This window comes from Cardiocondyla obscurior, linkage group LG12 (assembly GCF_019399895.1).
Source record: "Cardiocondyla obscurior isolate alpha-2009 linkage group LG12, Cobs3.1, whole genome shotgun sequence".
NCBI lineage: Eukaryota > Metazoa > Arthropoda > Insecta > Hymenoptera > Formicidae > Cardiocondyla > Cardiocondyla obscurior.
This window is the reverse complement of record NC_091875.1, coordinates 4,862,570-4,882,684: the sequence shown is the minus strand read 5'-3', so window position 1 is coordinate 4,882,684 and position 20,115 is coordinate 4,862,570. Positions and strand designations below refer to the sequence as shown.

Below are 20,115 nucleotides of genomic sequence, written 5' to 3'. Positions count from 1 at the left end.
CACATGCTCCTATTCGCTTCAACGGTCCCTAATTGCTTGGAGCAGCTTGGAGTCACTGGAACTGACGTATTGGGACGACGCGTAATGGAAACGAAGCGTTATTTCTGACTTTCATGTCGCGACATATTTCTCTGGATAAACCTTTATAGCATTCTAAGGCTACTTTTTTTATTATTAATAATTCTATATTCTTCACTCAATTTTTATTAAAAAAAACAGAGTCGGCTTAAACTGCTTTGAGTTATAAACTGCGACATAAATTAAATAAAAAGCTGAAAAAAGAAAAGCGTTTTAATTATATTTTATACATCAATACAAAATTAATATTTTGCAAACATTTTCAATATCCTTCAAGGATATTTGTAGAATTTAAATAAACTATGTTAAACAGTTACCTTTATTTTAATCTACTTATTATATAAAAATTTATTTATATATTAGTATAACGTAATCTTGTCTATACCAAGATACTTGATTAGAACATGATTAATCCATTTAAAGCTCTATATATCTCACGTTATATTGAATTATATCATCTTTTCATTTTCTACTAGGTATCATTTCTCTTTGCGAATTGCATATCACACAATTTTCCTAAAAAGTAAAATGTATTTTAATGATTTGCCAATAATAAAATAAATTATTATGTAAGAAACATTATGCGTACAATCAAATCGAAATTAGGTAGACAATCTTCATGAAAACAATGTTTGCAATAAAATACAATCATATTCCGCGGCTCTGAAAATAAAGATGTACAAGGGTTAATTATGATCACATTAAAATTCAGATTAATTAAAATTTATCATTTATTAATACCTCTTATGATTATTTTCCTATGGCAGGCTCCACACATTTGATCATCTAGGAAACAAAAAACATAATGATAATTTTACGTTTTAAAGAATTGCTTTCAGATCTATTATTTTATTTATTTATAGACACGCGCACATAGAGTGTCTATATAAAAATATTAGTAAAATATATGTAATTATTTTTATAAATCTACGATTTTATAAAGGTATATACCATTAATAAGTATGCCTTTTTGATGACAATGAACGAGTCGTTCGTGGAGATTAAAATAATCGTTAGACAATATTTTGTTACAACCTTCCTGTACAGACACCTGCAGATTATAGTCACACATCATTTTAACCAATGCTTTTTTTAATCCTGGAATTTGTAAAGTAGGTTCTATCATTTGCACCATAAGTCTAGGATCGACATAGGTGCCGATCTTTTGAAGAAGAAACGTAATAGCGGCTGAAAAACGTGTAAAAATTATTACTCAAGTTAAACTTTATTTTAATTAATTTTTAAGTTCAAGTATCAACTTCACAGAAACATGATTCGATTCGTACCAGGTTTGTCAAGCGAGTAATTAATTAAATCATTCCACAATTCTTCATCGTCGTGTTCTTGGCAAAACGCTATTGCACTTTCCATATCGTTGAGCTCTCTTGTCATAAGCGCCAAGGCTTCCGAAGTGTTTCCGATTCTGCCCAGCAGATACACCATTTCTGGATAAAATTGACGTTGGGTACAAATATCCAAAGCTTGCTGTATTGGATAATTATCGGAACGACGTAAAAGCGGTAATAATTTGTCTCTCGAATAATCGGCGTACAATCGTACCAAAAGCCCATGGTACTTGCCTTTCGAATCCTTTGTATCTTTTTTATCTAATGCATCTAAATACTAACAACAAAATTATACAATAAAATCTTTACGTAGAATTAAAATTTTATATTTTTAACATTAAAAAAAAACAAAATTAAAAAAAATTTATATCGTTACTTGCAATTGAATTAAAATCGCGTGTTTCTTATAAATACATATACATATAATTCTTATATAAAAATATAAATTTATTTTATTATTTTATACTGATTTATTACCAAATATAAATAACGATGATTATGTTGCAATTTTTGTACAACTATGTCAGTCGGCACTCTGTCCTTTTCCAGAAAAAATTGTATAGCACGTTCCGTATCTAAATCCATCAAACCTTCAATCATGTCATATACGGCATTATACAACTGATATTTCTGAATCAAGTGAAAAACATCCTTGTGCCGTAGTTTCAAATACATAGCGAGTGCTTTGTCGTATTTCCCATCGTGAATGTATAAAATGGCTAGAGCTTCTAATAACACGTTCTGCCGTTGATTGTGCACCAGTAAATGCGCTAGTACGCCATTGACTACCGCAGCTACTGTGTACAAATTCGGAGACCATTCTTTGACCAGTCGCAAAAAACCGTCGGGGTCCATTTTTAAATATTCATACAACACCATTTCGTAAATTAAGGGATCGAGAATAACGTCACCCCGCGGCAAGTATGACGAGATCGAACGAAGCTGATGCACTCTGGCGAATTTGTAAACCTACCTCGAGAAAAACATCGGTTTATATTCATATAAAAGCAAAAAAATTATACAGGCATAAACTTAATGTCATTAAAATTTTGTGATGACAGTATCACTTACCTCTTCCTCCCATAATTTTTTACTCCGTCCTAAAACTTTAAGGCAAAGTTTTCCAGCTTCGTCATATTTTTCACATGCTAATAAGTGATCCAAATAAATACGCCCTACATCTAATACAGTATGCTTTTTGCAATCTTTGCCGTTGTTTGCTATTACAGCTTCCAAAGCTTGCTCAAATTTTCCATGACTCAACAGCCATTCAATTCTGTCGTCCGTATCATATAAACTGGCTACTACAATATCCTTTGGACTTACGATAAAAAATCTGTAAATAATTTTTTATAAAAAATTAATAATTATATATAAAAATACACTGTAAACTATTCTCGTTTATTATTAAAAAGAAAAAAAAAGCGTTTAGAGCCGATTGATTCAACTTTCTGATGTATTTATCGATTAAGAAAATGTGCATTTATCTTTATCTATTAAAAAAAAAAATATATATATATACATACGACTGTAAATAAATTATTTTTATATTTTATGCTAACTTGATTTTAATATATTAATTTTATAACTTACCTATTTTCCTCCTTTAAACAATCTAAATGGTAATCGTTGCAACTATATTCTTTATAACCCCGTAGAGTAAGCGAATTTGCGCAAATTATTGAAAAATCCTGACATTTAGGTTCAACCACGTGTAGAGTTGGACGTTGATTTTTTCCATCTTCGTCCAATTGCTTCACGCATCCCAATAATACTAACTGATTTTTCAATGGTGCTATACCAGATATATAAAAATCTACTTGAAACGTTGACACTAAAAAATAAAATAAATTTGCTTTAATAATTTTTATATTTTGTATATTTATTTTTTAATTTCAAATTTAAATTATATAATATAAATTTATATAAATAGGTATCTACATTTTATATTTTTATTTCAAACAATTCATATCTTGGTAAATTTATTTATAATTATTTATTATTAAAAAAAAGCATATTTTATTGATTACCTGGATCGACTACGAATTCGGGTAAATCTCGATTGACCATTTCTTGCACGGTACGTTTCCTAATATGGCAGATACGCACAATGTCCACCCAGCCAATTAATAATGTTTTGTCGTCTGACCATTGCAAATTGCATCGGTAATGCTCTGGTGATGCCCTGCACAAAATTATACATAGAATCGTAATAATGTATAAAAATGTGATTAAATAAAGATTAAACAGTTTTATTTTTTAATAAATTATCGTAAAACTTAATTTAATTTCGCGATATAATATATATGATTTTCTGTTAGCGTGTACCCTGTGGTATGAGACCATTTAATGAGTCCTAATGAACATCTAGCATCAAGATCGTAAACTCTCACACCAGTGTCAGATGCCCATGCAACAAACCGACCGGACCACGAAACAGATTTGACTCCGCCTTCTGCTTCGCAAAGTACTGTTTGCTTCATCCTAGCCAGAAAAGTCTTTTCGTAAAGAACTAACTTGTCATCGCCTATGGATATATCATAAACATGTATTAATTAAAAGCTAAAATAAATACTTAAAAATTATTTTTGCCACTTATAAGCTTTAATAAAAGATTAAATTAAAATTTAAAATGCTGCACCTGTAATAAATCTTCTATCATTGCCACTTTTATCATTTGGATCAATTGCTATACTCTTGACTAGTCTACCCATACTCATATTCTGATTATTTTCTGCACTGTACAATCCATAAATAAAAACCTTTCCATCATCGCTGCAAGAGGCAATAAAATCTCCATTATAATCTATAGATATTTGGTTGACTGCAACTGTGTGTGCTTGTAATGTTTTGGATTTTATGTTGTTTCCTTGATGATCTAACAGATGGATCATTCCCCAATGCGATCCCAGACAGAGGAACTAGAAAAACAAAATTAAAATAATTCTAAAAATTTTAAATAGCCTTATATTTATTTACATTCATGAAATAAAGCAACTTAATTAATTTTAATATAAAAATTCTATTATTTATACTTGTTACCTTTGGATGTACAGCAATACAGCTAGCTGCATCATTTTGCAAAATATGTTCTAGATCATTGCGTATCCTTACATATTTTAATCTAGGTTCTTTTTCATCTATTTCTGAAGAATCTGAATCTTCCCGACTATTCTGTTCATCCTGCAATTACATATAATTTGTTAAAACCTATCAACTATTTTATAAATGTACCATTATGCAATTATAAATAACATAAAAATTAAAATAATTAATCAATATAACATAATAATACTTCACTTTATTAGATGTAGATTCCATTGCTTCTGTTCAATTTTTGTAGATACAATGATGAATCAAATGGTATTGCCAAATTTTTTCGAAGTTAGATGAGAATAGGCCGAAAAAAAAAGTTAAAACAATGTATATATTTAAAATAGGTTAGATTAAATAAATTCCATGATATAAATAAGCCAATTTTAACTTACAGATTTGTTTTCTACAAGTTTAAAACTGCAAGAGACCAACTTCTTAAAGTCATCGAAGAGTAGGCTTGTCTCCTTCGGTTTTAGAAATTATTTTACTAATAAAATCATAAACACTATTGTAAACATATTTCTAAATAATTTTGACCAAATAACTCTGTAAAAAAAGTATGTCCATACATTATTGCTGATAGAAAAATAAAACATAAAACATCTCGTAGTATTTTACAGTTATTTACCTATAAATTAATTTTTTCCGCGCAATCCAAATTTTACTAAATTATTATACACATTGTAATTATGTTTTGTTGATCACGTTGTAACCTCAAAATCTTCCCAACAAGTCCAACGCTACCACTTTGGTCAGTGGCGATACCGTTTCTAATTTTGTCTTTTTTTTATTTTGCTACATCGTACTTTATTTCACTTAATCTTATTTTTATTTTAATCTTACCTTATTTAACATTATTTTATTTTATATTATTATAATTTAAAATGTCTAATTTATCGTTTTCACTAATTACGTGACGGCCACTACAAATTAGCGGGAAATGAGGTGTTCTTCGTGTTACCAATTTACTCTTTCTGTACTTCTGTTGCTTCCCGAGTGTTTTCAGATGATTTTAGATATTCAGCGTCGCGAGATCCCGAGATTGACAGATTTGTCATATTGTTTATTTTTAATTTGGTCCGTTAATGAGCGCATAATATTAGATATGACAAACTGGCAAATCGAGATGGTGATGAGTGTCAATCGGTGCCAAATTAAACGTTTAATTATTTAGTGGTACGTACATTACAACTTAAGTTTAATTAGACGAATTATCGCACGTCAGTATAATTTTTTTATTATCTGTTACTAGCCGCCACTGCCTCTACTTTCCAAGTTGACACCGTGGTGCAATGCCTTCTTAAAGGTTATCAAGAATTTAGATAGCATTACAATGTAAATAATTATAAAAACAAATTGAATTGCACGGAAAGATGAATCGGGAATTATGTATTAATTACGTGAAAAGCTGTAAAACACTATAAAATGTTATGTTTTTACATTTCTATTCAACAATAACATATGTACATATTTTTTTACAGAGTTATTGAGTCAAAATTATCCAGAAGTATGTTCACAAAATAAATATGATTTTATTAATAAAATAATTTATAAATACGCTAGATTTATAATTATATTTTCTAGGAATTTCATGGTGCATTAGATCGCACATCTTTTGCTGTAACAGAAACAATTAAAAGAAGATTATTACTTGCTATGGGTGGCAATGATAGAAAAAACAGTCATTTCGGATTTTCTAATTCGTGGTATTAAAATTATTAGCGCTTACGCTTACCCTGTATGTTCATTAAAGTAAGTCATAGACAATTCATAAAATAACAATTAAGTAATTAATTTATAAATTTCTGCTTCACTGCAGTTATTTTCAATTAAACTACTAGTTTGAACCGCAATCGTTTTATTTGTTTAATAAAGTTTCAATATCAGACTTAAGATGATAAACATAAATTGTAATCGTGTATATCAGCTTGAGCGATCAGTGTGTATTCTCGTGCGAAAGTTGACGGTTGATTATATTATATAACGAAACACCGTGTCTCTCGATATTTCCAAGACGTATCGGTATAAATCGCATTTCGCGATGGCATGGAATAGTGTATTTTATCGTCGTTTGGCATTTTTCTTACTTCTTTGCTATTTCGCGTCATTTAAAGCAATTGCTGAATATTGCTTGGCAGAAGAATGCGAGTATAATAAAAGTACGTATAATTTGGAAAGATCACCGTGTAAATAATTAACGAGGTCCTCGCAAATTCCATGACTCTTTTAATTGATATATTTAACTATTTTTAATAAATATTTTTACATTTCCATACGATTTGAGAGTTTGGAATTATTTAATTAAATCTTAATTCAAGTAAACAATTTTAATTTTTTCTCTTTCTTTCTATGTATATCACACGATACACGTTCGTCACTCGGTACAGAATCTAAACTGTAGCCTTGATAAGAGCGAAACATTGAATATAACGACTCTGAGCGCTTTGTATTAATCAGTTTATAGTCCATCTGTAGACGGAACGTGATGTGGAGTGTTCGCTTGTGCCTTTCGAGCGATTAAATATTTTTTCACTTTTTGCAATCACTCCATATTGTACGAACATGGATCGTGTTTCTTTACAAATATTTCTCCAGACATTTTTCTTATTAAGTTTATTTGTGTCCTTAGGAAGACCTGAGCTCAATTTGGAATCACTTCAAGTGGTAAAAAATTTAAATATATAACATTAACACTATACAATTTGTTAATAGAAAGTCTATAAAGTTGAAATTAAATGCAAATATTCTACACAATGCAAATAAATGTGTAAAGTCAGATAAAAATGATAAAAGCTGTTTTTTTTGTATATTTTTATGAAAATTAAAATCAGTAAGAACACTGTTTTGTGATGTTCTCTTTTATAACACATGTAAAATATTGAAATGTATTTAGATATTACTATTTTTTGTGCTATAATAAATACAATTACAATATAACATGAAACGTTGCAGCTAATGAGACATGGAGAACGGACACCGCGAATTCAAGAAATGTATCCTACGGATCCGTATAACTTGTCGACTTATGAGCCATGGGGTCTTGCTCAATTAACTAATGTAAGTATATGTATATTAATATTGATTGACATAATTATTAGTTAATGTAATATTAATCTTAAACAGTTAAAATACGAATTAAAATATGAATTAATCTTTAAAATTTAATTTAATTTATAACATATTTTATATATCATTAATTGGTATTCAAGAGAGCTGTTTCGTAGACTCTTATTTTCATTTATTTACTGGGTCTAAGTATTTGCATAAACATTATATGTACACATTCAATACATACGTATACATGTGTAAGTTTTCCTTTTAAATACATTACATATTTATATCTTTCAGAAAGGAAAACTGACGGAATTTAAAATTGGCACAATGTTGAGGCAACGTTACAAAGACTTTTTAGAATCGATCTCTTACCCGCAAGATATCTACGCTATCAGTTCAGACAGTCTTCGTACAAAAATGTCTTTACAATTGATGTTAGCAGGATTGTTTCCTCCAAATACATCACTTTTATGGAATCCAAATTTATTATGGCTTCCCATGCCTACGTATCATGTTCCTAAAAAATTAGACATATTATTCAAATCTGAAAATTGTCCAATGTTAGTATTAGATTTTTAAAGCAACAAACTTTGTATATAAAAATTACGTTTTTTATTAATTCTAAAATTTTCTCAATATCATTAATTACCAATATATTTTTTGCTTAGATACAAAGAAGCTATAGCAGAAACAAAAAAGTTGAAAGAGATCCAAGATCAATTTGCAGTTTATGAAGATTTATATAAGTTTGTAAACAATAAAACGGGCAAAATTAATGAAAATATATTAGATCTTTACAATTTATTAACAGCACAGGTGAGCAGAAATTTGGATAAATTTTGACTTAAGATTAAAATTATTTAATCATTTATATGTTAATATAAAAATATTTAATAATTAGTATTGTACATTTTTTTTCAGAAAAATATGAATCTAACTCTGCCAGAATGGTGCACCAATAACGTATATCTACAGATGCAACAAATCGTTGTGCTGGAATATAAAATTCGCTCATACACGACTTTGCTGAAGCGTTTGAACGGTGGTATGTTTATCAAGCGATTCATCGAGAACTTAAATAAACATTCAAATCCGCGAAAAATATATGCGTACTGCGGCCACGACACAAACATTGCAGGGTTTGCTAGAGCTCAAAATATTAGCAAACCGAGATTACCTGATTATGGGTCGGCGTTCTTGATTGAGAAACTGCGAGATGATTCCGACAAGCTTTTTATCAAAGTAACTATATATAATTTTTTTTCTAATAGTCGAAAAAATTAAATTATAGTAAAGTTAAAGTATATATAGTTTAAATTAATTGAATTACATATCTGTTAATAATTGATTGTTTTTTGTTGATAGATTTTATTCTGGACAGGCGTTACGGAAAAGTTGATAGTCGTTAAGGTGCCAGGTTGCGACGAAATTTGCCCTCTGGAAACCTATTTAGAGCTCGTACGAGATGTGATACCCTTAGAAGAAGAAATATCCTGTTTCATAGATAATATAAATAGAGATGATATGTTGGAATTATTTACGAAAGACAGAATTTAAATTTATCAGAGTTAGCGCATGGATTAATATAAAATAACCATTATATCGAAATTTGTATATATAAGATTTGGAGAATAAATAAAAGGAATATAAGCATGCACAACATACTAAATAGTACATTATTGTATAATAAATTGACATTATATATTGTTATTATCTTCTACTAAAATCGATAACTGATTTGTTATTAAGCGGTATATCACGTTATCCTTATCTGCAGGGTATTTCGTGTCTGCGTAATCCTCAGTTTGCCTCTTGTCGCAAACCATTTCTTCATTAGATGGAATTAAATCTTCAGTTAATTTTAAGAACTTTTCGAAAGGACAGAGATATTCGCAATCTGGGATTTGAAGTTCATCAATAACAGGCGGAATGCCTCGATAGTGTAACAGCTATAAAATTATACATGGTATAAATAAATTAAAAATATTAAAAAAATAGATTTGTTTAACATAAGATGCTTTTAAAATATATAATTCAAAAATTAATAATATATTTATGGTATAATTAATTTTTTTCTTATTTTTTTTGAAGTTGTATTATTTGCAATAATACTTGATATTTGAGAATACACTTACTTTTACATAGTACTGATGATTTTGTTGTAACAATTCCAGAATGATTGCACTAGAATATTCAGGTATATGAGGCGTGTACACATTAAACGCATGTAACAATGACGCAATATTAGTTTCGTGACCACTGTATAAATAAATTTTTGTGCTTGTTAAATTCTTATTTTTGTGATTTGTACTATTCCATTCTGCATTTTGTACAGCTAGCATATTTTCCGTTATAGCACGAATTATTGGGCCTATAAAAAGTAAACATGTTTTATAAAAGGATATTATAACATTACAGTAAATTTGTGAATACGATACTTTACCAGAATACAACTTTCTTAATAAAGGAGTAAAATTTGCAATATCGTATCCTGCTACAGTCGCATTGAACAATAGGCCGTATGGAAAGTAATCATATGCCCATTCAGGAAGTGTAAAATTCATAGATGACTCCGCTACAAAGGTGTGGTATAAGTAATAAATATCCAAAGGCTTCTCGATCTTTTTGCCGGTTAACTGTGTCAAATTATTCATCATATCTTGAAAACGGGACAGTGTTTTCTTTGTTACAGACAAATTCAGCACACGATTATATTCGTTGAGAAACCTAAAAACAATATTAATTGTAAATTTTTTCTAAAAGTAAAAGTTTCAAGCTTTAAAATATGAACTTTTCTTGCAGCCAGTATTTATATTAAAATATGTAAGTGAAATAGCTATACTGTTTTCTATTTTAAACAGCCTAAACGTTACACCAATCTCGATTAAATTATTAAAAACAATTATCCATTGTTTATACCTTTTTTTAATTCTCAGTTAAAATCAGTTTTACTTACTGCGGGCATTCGTCACTTAAAAAGAAGTTATCATCAACACGTGGAACGTATGATGTCGGAATTGGTTGCCAATTTAATGTAGGATTCCATCGTTGTCGAATATTTACTGGCGGAAATAAAGATGCGAGAAGCAGTTGCAATGACATTTTCGTTCTATCATAATCCGAACTGTGACCCTTGACGAGATTTGGCAAATATAGGTCTCCCAGAAAATTTTTGTACCTGCTGTGTAAAACTTGTCCAAGTTCATACGCACGCATTTTGCCCGGCTGAAAAATTGTATTAATAATTATTAATAAAATTGTAAAGTAACAAAATATTAATTGTAGATCATGATTGATGAGTGTTTAATTAAATTTATATTATTTTTATATTTTAATGATAATTGTATGACGCGCAAAATATTTTTAATTAATCGATGATTTAAGAAATTTATTTTTTAATCGTACAAATTAATTAATTTAATTTAATGCACTTTAATATATCTATTTTACGATTCGGAGAATTTGAAAAAAAGCGATGTACTTACATTAGTCAACTGTGCTAAGCCCTCCGGATAAAAAGAATAATTTAAATACGGATCGTTCGGATACATTTCGTATCCGTTGTTGTCAGGTGTTCGATCGCCATGTCTGAATACCTGTGTGCAAATATATTATTAATTATGAGAAACAAATCGACTAAATTTATTTCACGTAAATTATGTAAATATTTTAATTTTGTTTAACACATTCAGGAACTTTTGTAATTAACAATTGATATAATATTTAGTGGTACTTACTACATTAACTAACTTGATTTGAGGTTGCGCACTTGTGAATAGAATAGCATTTAAACCGATAACTAGACTAATTAACAAATAATTGCCGTGTATAAAAGACGAGAGCATGTTGCTGGCACCTAATCTGAAGGAGTAATGCCATTAGACTTATAGATAATTCTTCCTCGAGAACGTTAAATGTCGTGGTAGCGATAAACTGATAAAATCAGTTGTGTAAACAGGTGTAAAAATGTATAAAATATTAGTTCTTCTTTGTTTGCAGTAAAAAGTCAGTTTGCTTACGTCACTCACAAAATAGCTTAAAAAAGTAATAAAAAATATGCTTCTATTTTACTGCAAACTACCGAAACTATTCTATAAAATGTAAAATAAAAATCCACCAAACTACAAATTCGGGTTTAAAATAAAAACTGAAGTACACCGCGATAAACAAAAAAAATAGAAATGGTAAATATAAGGCCTTGTTTTTTAAACACTTTTTACTTTGACACTTACTGCTCACTGCTTCGAATGTTAAGCATAAACTGAAGTAGTGACTATGCTTCACTTTAATATTTAAGGCTATTTTACACAAATTGCATAGCCGTAAACTTAAGTAACGTAAGAGTAACAATATTAACAATATTCGCAGTTTAATAAAAAATATTTTACGTGAACGTTGCAATATGTTTAATGATATATGAATGTTTAATGACTATTTAATAAATAAACTTAAACAAGAATTTATGAAAAATATCTTATCACAATATTTATGGCACTAAGAATAATCATTGACGATTTTGACGCTATTTATTAGCCAAATAAGGCTCGCACGTTATCGCTCCATACTATCATAAGGAACTGATCTCTTGATTAAATTGTCCAGAATATTTTGCAAAGCAGCAGGATATGGCGTGTCAGAAAAACTTGGAGTCTGTCTCTTGTCACAAATCATTTCTTCATCAGACGGAATCAAGTCTTCAATTAGATCCAAATACTTATCAAAGGGACAGAGCACGTCGCAACCTGGTATTTGAAGTTCTTTGATAGTTGGCGGAATGCCTCTATAATAGACGAGCTGAAAAAATTCATTGCGTGATACAATACACTATAAAAATTAATTAATTAAATTTATACATTTTTTTAAATTTATTCTCAACATTTTTTTGTAATAAGACACTTACCTTCACATAATACTCTTTTTCGATCTGTTGCAAATCCATAATAAGTGCGCTAGAATATTCAGGTACGTGCGGCTTGTACACACCAAACGCGTGCAACATAGCAGCAATGTTAGTTTCATGACCACTATATAAATAAGCCTTTGTATTTGGAGCGGCAGTTGGATTTTGTGCGGCTATCATATTATCTGTCATGGTACGAATCATTGGACCTAAAGCAGTGAAAGAGTTTGTCATAAAACGTAATAAATTAAATTTTATATATTATAGAATTCTAATCAAATTTTTTAACGTTTATATTTGATATAATTATTAGCAACAGTTATTAATTTATGTATTATACAAAAATATATATTTTTCAATATTTCTTTCGTTAAAATGAAAACATAACTTACCAGCATTCAGTCTTCTACTTAAAGGAGTAAAATTACTAATATTATATGAAGCCACAATTCCATCAAACAATGACCCATAAGGAAAATAATCGTACGCCCATTCAGGAAGGGGTAAACCCAAGGAAGATTCGGCTATAAAAGTCTGATACAGAAAATAAAGTTCTTCTACTGTCTGTATTTTTTTGCCGGTTAACTTCGTTAAATTGCCCATTAAGTCCTTGAACTGATTGATTTTTTTTTGCCCTTCAGGTGAATTTAGTATTCGGTCATATTCTTCAAGGTACCTGAAAATTTTTAATGTAGATTTATTATCTATCTCTATGCTAATTTTCTAGATATATTTATCTAAAAAGTTGATAAAAATATTTGTCTTTCGTTCGTCTTAGTAAATATTAAATATCAAAAATAACGTAAGATTAATATAATTTAAAAATTAATTTCTTATTTGATTTCCATGCTTCATTAATTTTTTATTATACTTACTGCGGACACTCGTCGGCTAAGATAATATTGTCGTCAATACGTGGTGTGTATGATGTTGGAATTGGTTGCCAATTTAAAATAGAATTCCATCGCTGTACACTTTTCGGTGGGAACATACTTGCAAGAACAAGTTGCAAAGACATTTTTGTTCTTTCAAAATCCGAACTACGGGCTTCGATTAATTTCGGAGTGTATAAAGTACCAAGAAAGTCATTGTATCTCGAGCGCAAAAATTTTCCCAATCTATATTCGTGTTTCTTGCCTTCCTGTAAATAATTAATTAATCGTAAAATAATTTCTTTTTGGGATATCGCAAAAGTTCGCAATTAAATAAAAAACAAGATTATTTTGAATAATATCGCTTTTTACTTACTACGGTCAACTGTCCAAGACCTGTCGGATAAAAAGAATAATTTATATATGGATCGTTCGGAAACATTTCACGACCGTTGTTATCTGGTGTCCGGTCACCATGTCTGAATATCTAGAAAAGAATAAATAAAAATAATCATTAAAACGTAACAATTGCACGTGTGTACGTATAATTTATAATTTCAACACTTACCACATTAATTAATTTAAGTTCTGAAGGCACAGCTCCGATCAGAATTATGTTTAAGCCAATAATAGCAATTGTTAGATAATTATGCAAAATATGACACGAAACCATGTTGTTGGTATCTAATTTAAAAACATAATGCCATTAAGTTGACAGTACAATTTGCTAATATATCTTTAAATAATTAATATACATTAATAAAATAATACTTACATTTTACGTACAAGTGAATTTTACTCCAAAAATAAATTATAATTTTCAGTGTTTTATCAAGTAGTACTCGACGCCAAACTTGAATAAAAAACAATATGTCCAACTACCGATTGCAAGGATTATTGGATACTGGTCTCTTCTCATGGCGTGTAAGGCTTTTAAGATATATGAACATACCCCACCATATTATACTTCCTGTCCTAGCTCTTTTTTTATCAAACGTCATACCGTGAATATTATGACGCATGTAAGTTTACAGGAGAAGTTCATTGTATGATTGATATTTCTGAAATTACATAACATATTACACGTTTCTTCACATTAACAGAAAATTTATCTCTAAGAATTTAATACTTTTTTTTTTTAATACAGCATAAAGACGTACGTTATTGCGCACGAAAATGACGGGAACATTACGAAAGATCGCAGGACTTCCCGTCTGAAAACATTCCGCTGCAAGGTAATTGCGAACAGCAGGGAAAGAAATGCGTCAAGACTTGAATGAATTGCCGCAGGTATTACGAAGAAATCTCGCGACTATTCTAAGAATGCTAAGTGAATGGAATATCCTTAAAATTAAAATTAATCGTTGTATAATTACGTGCTCTGACGTCGTTCTTATAGTGACGTCGCAGAAAACGTAAAAATAGATGTTGAAACATAAATAGAATGTAATTAATTTCACAAAATTTTGTTTTTTTTAACTACAAGCTAAAAAATAATCTTGTTATAATATTAAAATTAACTTAAATAATATCAGAAATATTTAATTACGTAACGCTATACTATCTGAAGGATCGAGTCGTTATCTAATATTATATAATGCATAATAGATCACTTGTGTTATTTTCTTTTCAAAATATTTTGTTCACTTGAAAAATTATACAATAAAATGCAATTAATATTATATAACGTGAGCATAATAATTTATAATTGTTATTATTACACGTTATTACAGCGTTGTTATATACGCATAGAATTATCCAAATAACGCAGCAGTATCAGATAAAAAGACTTCAAGCATTAAAATAATAAAAGGCATGTAAAATTATAAAAGACGAGGCTTGTGACATAACACAGTGATTGTATATATTGATGCAATTTGCAAAAATTTTTATCACGTTTTCAAACGAACATATAAAGAAAAATATTTCAATGTACGCGACAATAGTAAAGTACATAGTATTTTCCTGCCATTAGACTATCAGGTTGCAAAGAGAATAATTTTGAGATAATACACGTCGTTGAAATAAATATGTACTGTATATCTGCAAAGAAAAAACTGATTATAAACGAGTTTTTTTTACTTTAAAACATACATTTACATAAAACTGTTATTTATGCAAAATGGCTTTTAATTATACGAATATAATAAAACCCCCTGTTATTCATAAAAAGATGTAATTTTATCAAATATAAAATTCTTCTAAAGAGAGAACAAATCTGAATAAAGTTTTTATTAAGTAAATGTTATAAACGCATTTCTATAAATTATATATTTTTCTTGTTTTTTTTTTCCTATAAAAAAAATATCCAAGTTAGCAATAACTTTTTAAGCGATCTTGTCACGAGCAGTTTGTTACAGGTAATGTGAAAATAGTTCCTTCGTGACGGAAATAAAATTTTTATTAGATGCGGAAGAATCACTTATGGTTACGCAAATCGGGGATACCCGATCGAGTGACTTGTTCGTGATTTTAATGTCTTTCCAACTTTTGGGGCCTTTCCCGTTGACGATATCGTTTCTGTAAGCTGCTAATTACTACCTGAGTAATTTGGCATTACACAACATTTACAATTTAATGTTAAGCCTTAAATAATTTTGTATCCGTATATGTTTTGCGATTTAAATATAAGTAATTTTTAATCTACTTTGAATAAAAATAACTTTATGACTCATCACACTTTCATTTTTACTTTCTTATCTTCTCATTATAATCAAAGTTAAACACAATTAATAAAACCAGGAGAGTCTTTTAGTCTTGAATATCGTGTTCCATGTATCAGCGATGATTTATCGCCAGATGCCTTTGCTATAAGATGAATAATGATTGTAAATGAACGATAATTGAACGATTAGTAATTTACAATATTCAATCTGCATTCAAGATAAAATTACTTATTTCTGATATTATTTTCATCGAAGCTTTGTATCAAGATATCTTTCTATTAAAAATTATTTTATTTATACTTTTACTTTTCGGAAATTCAGTAATAAATTAATAAATGTGTTTCTGATTTTGTATTTTTTTTTACTTAGCCTGTTTTTAAAATTAAAAAAATAATTTGATATGCTAATAATATGTATATCAATTAATGCGCAAGTTAATGGAATACTAATTGTAATTTATAATAATAAAATGCTACTGCGACGTGTAGAGCCTTATCGTTGATAGCTAATTCTTAATGCCAAAATCATTTCTGATGTTGACCTTCGTTACGACTTATGATTAGCTTTTGTAAAACATACTGCGAAATCGTCGTGATACCGTAATTAACACTATTGTCGTCAACGATCACGTTTTCTTATGCTTGCTGTGGATGATACGATCGCGTGTGTCACATGTGACAAGCATAAATTAATTAAGCAAATAAGATACGTAAATTACTGTACATGTATATTCGTGAAAATTATTAACAATTATATTAATTAAAAGTTTTTCAAGTGCTATATTACTAATAATAATTTAATTGAAATTCGAATGTTTTAATATAATATCCGTATTGAAAAAGGATAATTACTCATATTTAAATAAGTTTATCAGTATATTTTTAAAGTTTCAACATTTTTATAAATCTTAGCGAAAACTGTGCATAATTGTACTCGCCGAGACATTCATAATTATCAATTTGATGCAATATTTGTCTAACTAATGAATATACTTAACTAGCTCTCATCACTTAAGCCTATGATCGTTATCACCGTACAAATGAGATCAAGTAGTATGGTAAGGTAACCAGTAGAAGTACAGACGAGAGGTAAGTAGTATCTCTCTAATTGTGTCTTTTAAATACTTTAAACTTTGCATTTCTAATTTAATACTCATATTCGTCATGACGTGTTTTAATATATGTCAATAATAATTATTGTAATTAGAGTAATTAGTTGAATGTTAAATGAAAAAGCTGATAAAACGATGACAGCGACGTGAGCAAAAAATATTAATATGAAATAATAATTCAAAACAAGGAACATGTCTATCAGAATAACTCTTATGTTTCGATATCGCGGATCTATGTTTATCAGTCAACTACGGATACAAGTGGTCGTGGTTTCGGAAGCGACAGACCGGGTGTCTTTGCGGATGTGGACGGAGACATGAAAGAAAATTCTTATCGTGCAGTTATTTAACCATTCGCGTGATATTGCAACACTACGAGATATTTCTTTCGTTGAATCTACGTACTATAAAATTTAATAATAACACAAAATCCATTTAGAAATTAATTAAAATAATTGATATTTGTTTTTTAAAGAAAAAAAACGCATAAACATGACCAGGACATATTTTGTCAGTATCACGCTTGCATTTTGCGTCCACATATATCTCGGCTCAGCTGTACCAGATTTAAAATTAGTACATGTTGTAAGTATATATCTTACTTTAAGTCTGAATTAATATTTATGTATATCGGAAATATAATAATGATCATCAATGTGATCGCAGCTGTTCGCGCATAGACTATATGCACCGTGGGAAGGCGAAGCAGAAACAAACGAAATTAACATTCCTGAAACTTTATCATATGAATCCTTTATTTCCTCCACGATGAACATACCTATGGTGTGTATAAGACCGATGTTTTAACTCGATATTATTGTCAGATTTGATTCGATCTTAATTTATTACATGTGTCTATTAGAAATAAATTGTCATTATTACCTTTTAATGAAACAGGATGCAGAGAATGAGATATATAATCTAGGTGTGTATTTGCGTAAAACGTACGACGAATTTTTGAGTAATGTATATACGTCCGAGATTATGAAAACACGTACGACGGAACATTCTTTGTCGATCTTATCGGCCCATCTTGTCAATGCCGGGTTGTGGCCTCCTGCGAAAAATCAAATGTGGATTAATAACTTCAACTGGCAACCGATACCATTTGGTAAGAAATAGAATCGTGTTTATTAGTTTCATGTAATTTTTTCAAGTTGTTGAAGCATGTGAATCAATTATAAACACGATATAAAGTGTATTCAATTAAAAAAAAAAAAAATCCGTGCTAGACCAAATTAAATTAATTTTGCTACCGCTTTTCCGCGATGCAGTTTAGTCCTCTCGTTTGGCTCACTTCATGCCGCGAGAGTTTTAATTTAATTTTCATTATTGTAAGTTTTAATTATTACCTCAAACCTATAACTGATGGATTTCTATAATGTGTGAATGTGAGTACGTTTAACTTTGCGTCAGTTGCTGCCATCACTGCTTCGATTTGTATAATGCCATGATGGTAATTCAAAGTACTAATGGGAGTCAACCACCACCAGTAAATCAAGCAAATCGAGGTAGTGATGGGAGTCAATCAACACCATATCAGATGTCTCTTTTTTTTAGTATTTTAAAAAACAAAAGATGCTTAAAGTATTATGCAAGATACATATACATGAAAATAAAAAAAAAATAATAATTAATAGTAAATAACGTGCACAAAACCGGAGTATTTTTAATGAGAAAATTATAAAATTAATTGCATATTAAAATTAAGCGTAATACTGTAAAAGTTATATTTTTTCTTGCAGATTATTTGAAAGTAAAAGATGACACACTGATGCTGGGTTCTCTGTGTCCAAGTTTTACTTCACAAGTGAACGAGATATTGGAAACAACCAATATGCAAAATATACTAGCAGAGTATCAAGCCTTATTTGATTATCTATCTACGTACACTAAAAGAAATATCAGCCTTCCATCAGATGTATCTCTTTTGTATACCACTTTGGAAACGTTAGTAAGTTTGCAAGTCAAAAATATGATATTATCTGTAATTTTTTGATAAATCTGAATAACTTGTACTATCTTAAATAATATCTTGGTATGTTTTCTTTAAAGAAGAGAATCCATAAATGCTTATTTAGCCATTAAACACATTTGTCAAATCATTTAAAAAGTATTAACAGTATACATATTTTTTTACTTGACAATATAATTAATTAGGCAGCTCAAAATAATACGTTACCTAATTGGGCGATGGATCTGTTTCCTCATGGTTCAATGTACAACGTTACTTTGTTCGAGTATGATCTTCTGTCAGTGACTCCTCTGCAGAGGCAACTAAACGGTGGAACTTTTTTAAAAGAGATTATTGGTAACTCATTAAAGTATATAATAGGCGACATACCGAAAGAACGGAAGATGATGTTGTATAGCGGTGATGCAAGAAACATCGTTGGAGTTTTGAAAAATCTTGATCTCTGGTCACCTCATATTCCCAATGAAGCAGCTGCGTTGATATTCGAATTATATTTTGATAACGATACAAATACCTACGGAATAAAGGTAACATTTAATTTACTTTATTTATCGTTTAGATCCTTTAAAATATTTTATGTTAAAAGATTTTAACTACTATATATTATTATTGACAATATTTAAATTATTTTAGATAAATTATTACATGGGTACCGACAACATGACAATTGTTCTGTCACTACCAAACTGCACGGATATATGCCCATTACAGACTCTAATAAATGCGACTATTGATGTAATACCACAAAATTCACGATCTTTATGTGGTTGGTCTACTGAGAATTCAATGAAAACTAAAGTTTCGTCAGAAAATAAAGAATCCAACTCATCGAGTTATAATGGATTCGTTTTGTATCAAAGCAAAAACTTTATATTTATTTTAATATTATTGTACATAGTTTTTAATATTTAAAGTAACTGTAAAATAACAGAATTTAATAGTAATATAAATAATATGACTTTTATGAAATATTAATTTATATAAAATAATCAAAATAAATATAAAATAAGTAAGCAA

General features: G+C 29.2%; 4 protein-coding genes across 8 annotated transcripts; 2 read left to right on the top strand and 2 right to left on the bottom strand.

Annotated features, from left to right (window-relative positions):
• Nucleotides 1-278: 278 nt before the first annotated feature.
• LOC139107226 (vacuolar protein sorting-associated protein 41 homolog) lies at nucleotides 279-5,614 on the bottom strand. Of its 3 annotated transcripts, none has more exons than XM_070664653.1 (15): nucleotides 5,149-5,614; nucleotides 4,913-5,066; nucleotides 4,725-4,750; nucleotides 4,467-4,607; nucleotides 4,066-4,345; nucleotides 3,753-3,951; nucleotides 3,455-3,609; nucleotides 3,018-3,258; nucleotides 2,496-2,760; nucleotides 1,902-2,393; nucleotides 1,365-1,701; nucleotides 1,030-1,266; nucleotides 820-864; nucleotides 668-741; nucleotides 279-594 (listed from the first exon to the last, which is right to left on the bottom strand). In XM_070664653.1, exons 3-15 carry the CDS (start codon nucleotides 4,743-4,745, stop codon nucleotides 541-543), a joined length of 2,541 nt encoding a protein of 846 aa, XP_070520754.1. In that variant the 5' UTR covers nucleotides 4,746-4,750; nucleotides 4,913-5,066; nucleotides 5,149-5,614; the 3' UTR covers nucleotides 279-540. The 3 variants fall into 3 exon arrangements, with proteins under 3 accessions (XP_070520754.1, XP_070520756.1, XP_070520755.1); XM_070664655.1 differs by having other exon boundaries at nucleotides 1,114-1,266; XM_070664654.1 differs by having other exon boundaries at nucleotides 4,725-4,747.
• A 490-nt stretch (nucleotides 5,615-6,104) lies between these two features.
• LOC139107227 (venom acid phosphatase Acph-1-like) lies at nucleotides 6,105-9,236 on the top strand. Of its 3 annotated transcripts, none has more exons than XM_070664657.1 (7): nucleotides 6,105-6,272; nucleotides 7,150-7,184; nucleotides 7,473-7,577; nucleotides 7,869-8,134; nucleotides 8,243-8,390; nucleotides 8,496-8,816; nucleotides 8,940-9,236. In XM_070664657.1, exons 3-7 carry the CDS (start codon nucleotides 7,476-7,478, stop codon nucleotides 9,129-9,131), a joined length of 1,029 nt encoding a protein of 342 aa, XP_070520758.1. In that variant the 5' UTR covers nucleotides 6,105-6,272; nucleotides 7,150-7,184; nucleotides 7,473-7,475; the 3' UTR covers nucleotides 9,132-9,236. The 3 variants fall into 3 exon arrangements, with proteins under 3 accessions (XP_070520758.1, XP_070520757.1, XP_070520759.1); XM_070664656.1 differs by lacking the exon at nucleotides 6,105-6,272 and adding an exon at nucleotides 6,440-6,679; XM_070664658.1 differs by lacking the exon at nucleotides 6,105-6,272 and adding an exon at nucleotides 6,962-7,074.
• Nucleotides 9,222-14,325, bottom strand: LOC139107029 (uncharacterized). Its single transcript, XM_070664237.1, has 14 exons — nucleotides 14,122-14,325; nucleotides 13,915-14,030; nucleotides 13,723-13,833; nucleotides 13,350-13,615; nucleotides 12,867-13,150; nucleotides 12,475-12,683; nucleotides 12,128-12,368; nucleotides 11,807-11,872; nucleotides 11,312-11,454; nucleotides 11,060-11,170; nucleotides 10,531-10,799; nucleotides 10,018-10,301; nucleotides 9,710-9,945; nucleotides 9,222-9,523 (listed from the first exon to the last, which is right to left on the bottom strand). The coding sequence occupies exons 2-14, from the start codon at nucleotides 14,017-14,019 to the stop codon at nucleotides 9,272-9,274; spliced, it is 2,577 nt and encodes an 858-aa protein (XP_070520338.1). The 5' UTR covers nucleotides 14,020-14,030; nucleotides 14,122-14,325; the 3' UTR covers nucleotides 9,222-9,271.
• A 2,753-nt stretch (nucleotides 14,326-17,078) lies between these two features.
• Nucleotides 17,079-20,115, top strand: LOC139107384 (venom acid phosphatase Acph-1). Its single transcript, XM_070664958.1, has 6 exons — nucleotides 17,079-17,708; nucleotides 17,790-17,906; nucleotides 18,021-18,234; nucleotides 18,869-19,077; nucleotides 19,284-19,625; nucleotides 19,732-20,115. The coding sequence occupies exons 1-6, from the start codon at nucleotides 17,616-17,618 to the stop codon at nucleotides 20,008-20,010; spliced, it is 1,254 nt and encodes a 417-aa protein (XP_070521059.1). The 5' UTR covers nucleotides 17,079-17,615; the 3' UTR covers nucleotides 20,011-20,115.

What these genes read in the sequence shown, in the direction of transcription:
- LOC139107226 (XM_070664653.1), bottom strand. Translation starts at nt 4,745, where the DNA reads ATGGAATCTACATCTAATAAA. An exon ending in TGATAGAAGATTTATTACAG is followed by an intron (nt 3,952 to 4,065) that starts GTGCAGCATTTT and finishes ATATATCCATAG; the next exon opens with GCGATGACAAGTTAGTTCTT. An exon ending in TTACTCGCTTGACAAACCTG is followed by an intron (nt 1,267 to 1,364) that starts GTACGAATCGAA and finishes CACGTTTTTCAG; the next exon opens with CCGCTATTACGTTTCTTCTT.
- LOC139107227 (XM_070664656.1), top strand. Translation starts at nt 6,562, where the DNA reads ATGGCATGGAATAGTGTATTTTATCGTCGTTTGGCATTTTTCTTACTT. An exon ending in ATTTGGAATCACTTCAAGTG is followed by an intron (nt 7,185 to 7,472) that starts GTAAAAAATTTA and finishes GAAACGTTGCAG; the next exon opens with CTAATGAGACATGGAGAACG. An exon ending in CCGACAAGCTTTTTATCAAA is followed by an intron (nt 8,817 to 8,939) that starts GTAACTATATAT and finishes TTTTGTTGATAG; the next exon opens with ATTTTATTCTGGACAGGCGT.
- LOC139107029 (XM_070664237.1), bottom strand. Translation starts at nt 14,019, where the DNA reads ATGGTTTCGTGTCATATTTTGCATAATTATCTAACAATTGCTATTATT. An exon ending in AAAAAGAGTATTATGTGAAG is followed by an intron (nt 12,369 to 12,474) that starts GTAAGTGTCTTA and finishes GAATTTTTTCAG; the next exon opens with CTCGTCTATTATAGAGGCAT. An exon ending in TTAAGTGACGAATGCCCGCA is followed by an intron (nt 10,302 to 10,530) that starts GTAAGTAAAACT and finishes TATTGTTTTTAG; the next exon opens with GTTTCTCAACGAATATAATC.
- LOC139107384 (XM_070664958.1), top strand. Translation starts at nt 17,616, where the DNA reads ATGACCAGGACATATTTTGTCAGTATCACGCTTGCATTTTGCGTCCAC. An exon ending in CTGGCAACCGATACCATTTG is followed by an intron (nt 18,235 to 18,868) that starts GTAAGAAATAGA and finishes TTTTTCTTGCAG; the next exon opens with ATTATTTGAAAGTAAAAGAT. An exon ending in ATACCACTTTGGAAACGTTA is followed by an intron (nt 19,078 to 19,283) that starts GTAAGTTTGCAA and finishes ATAATTAATTAG; the next exon opens with GCAGCTCAAAATAATACGTT.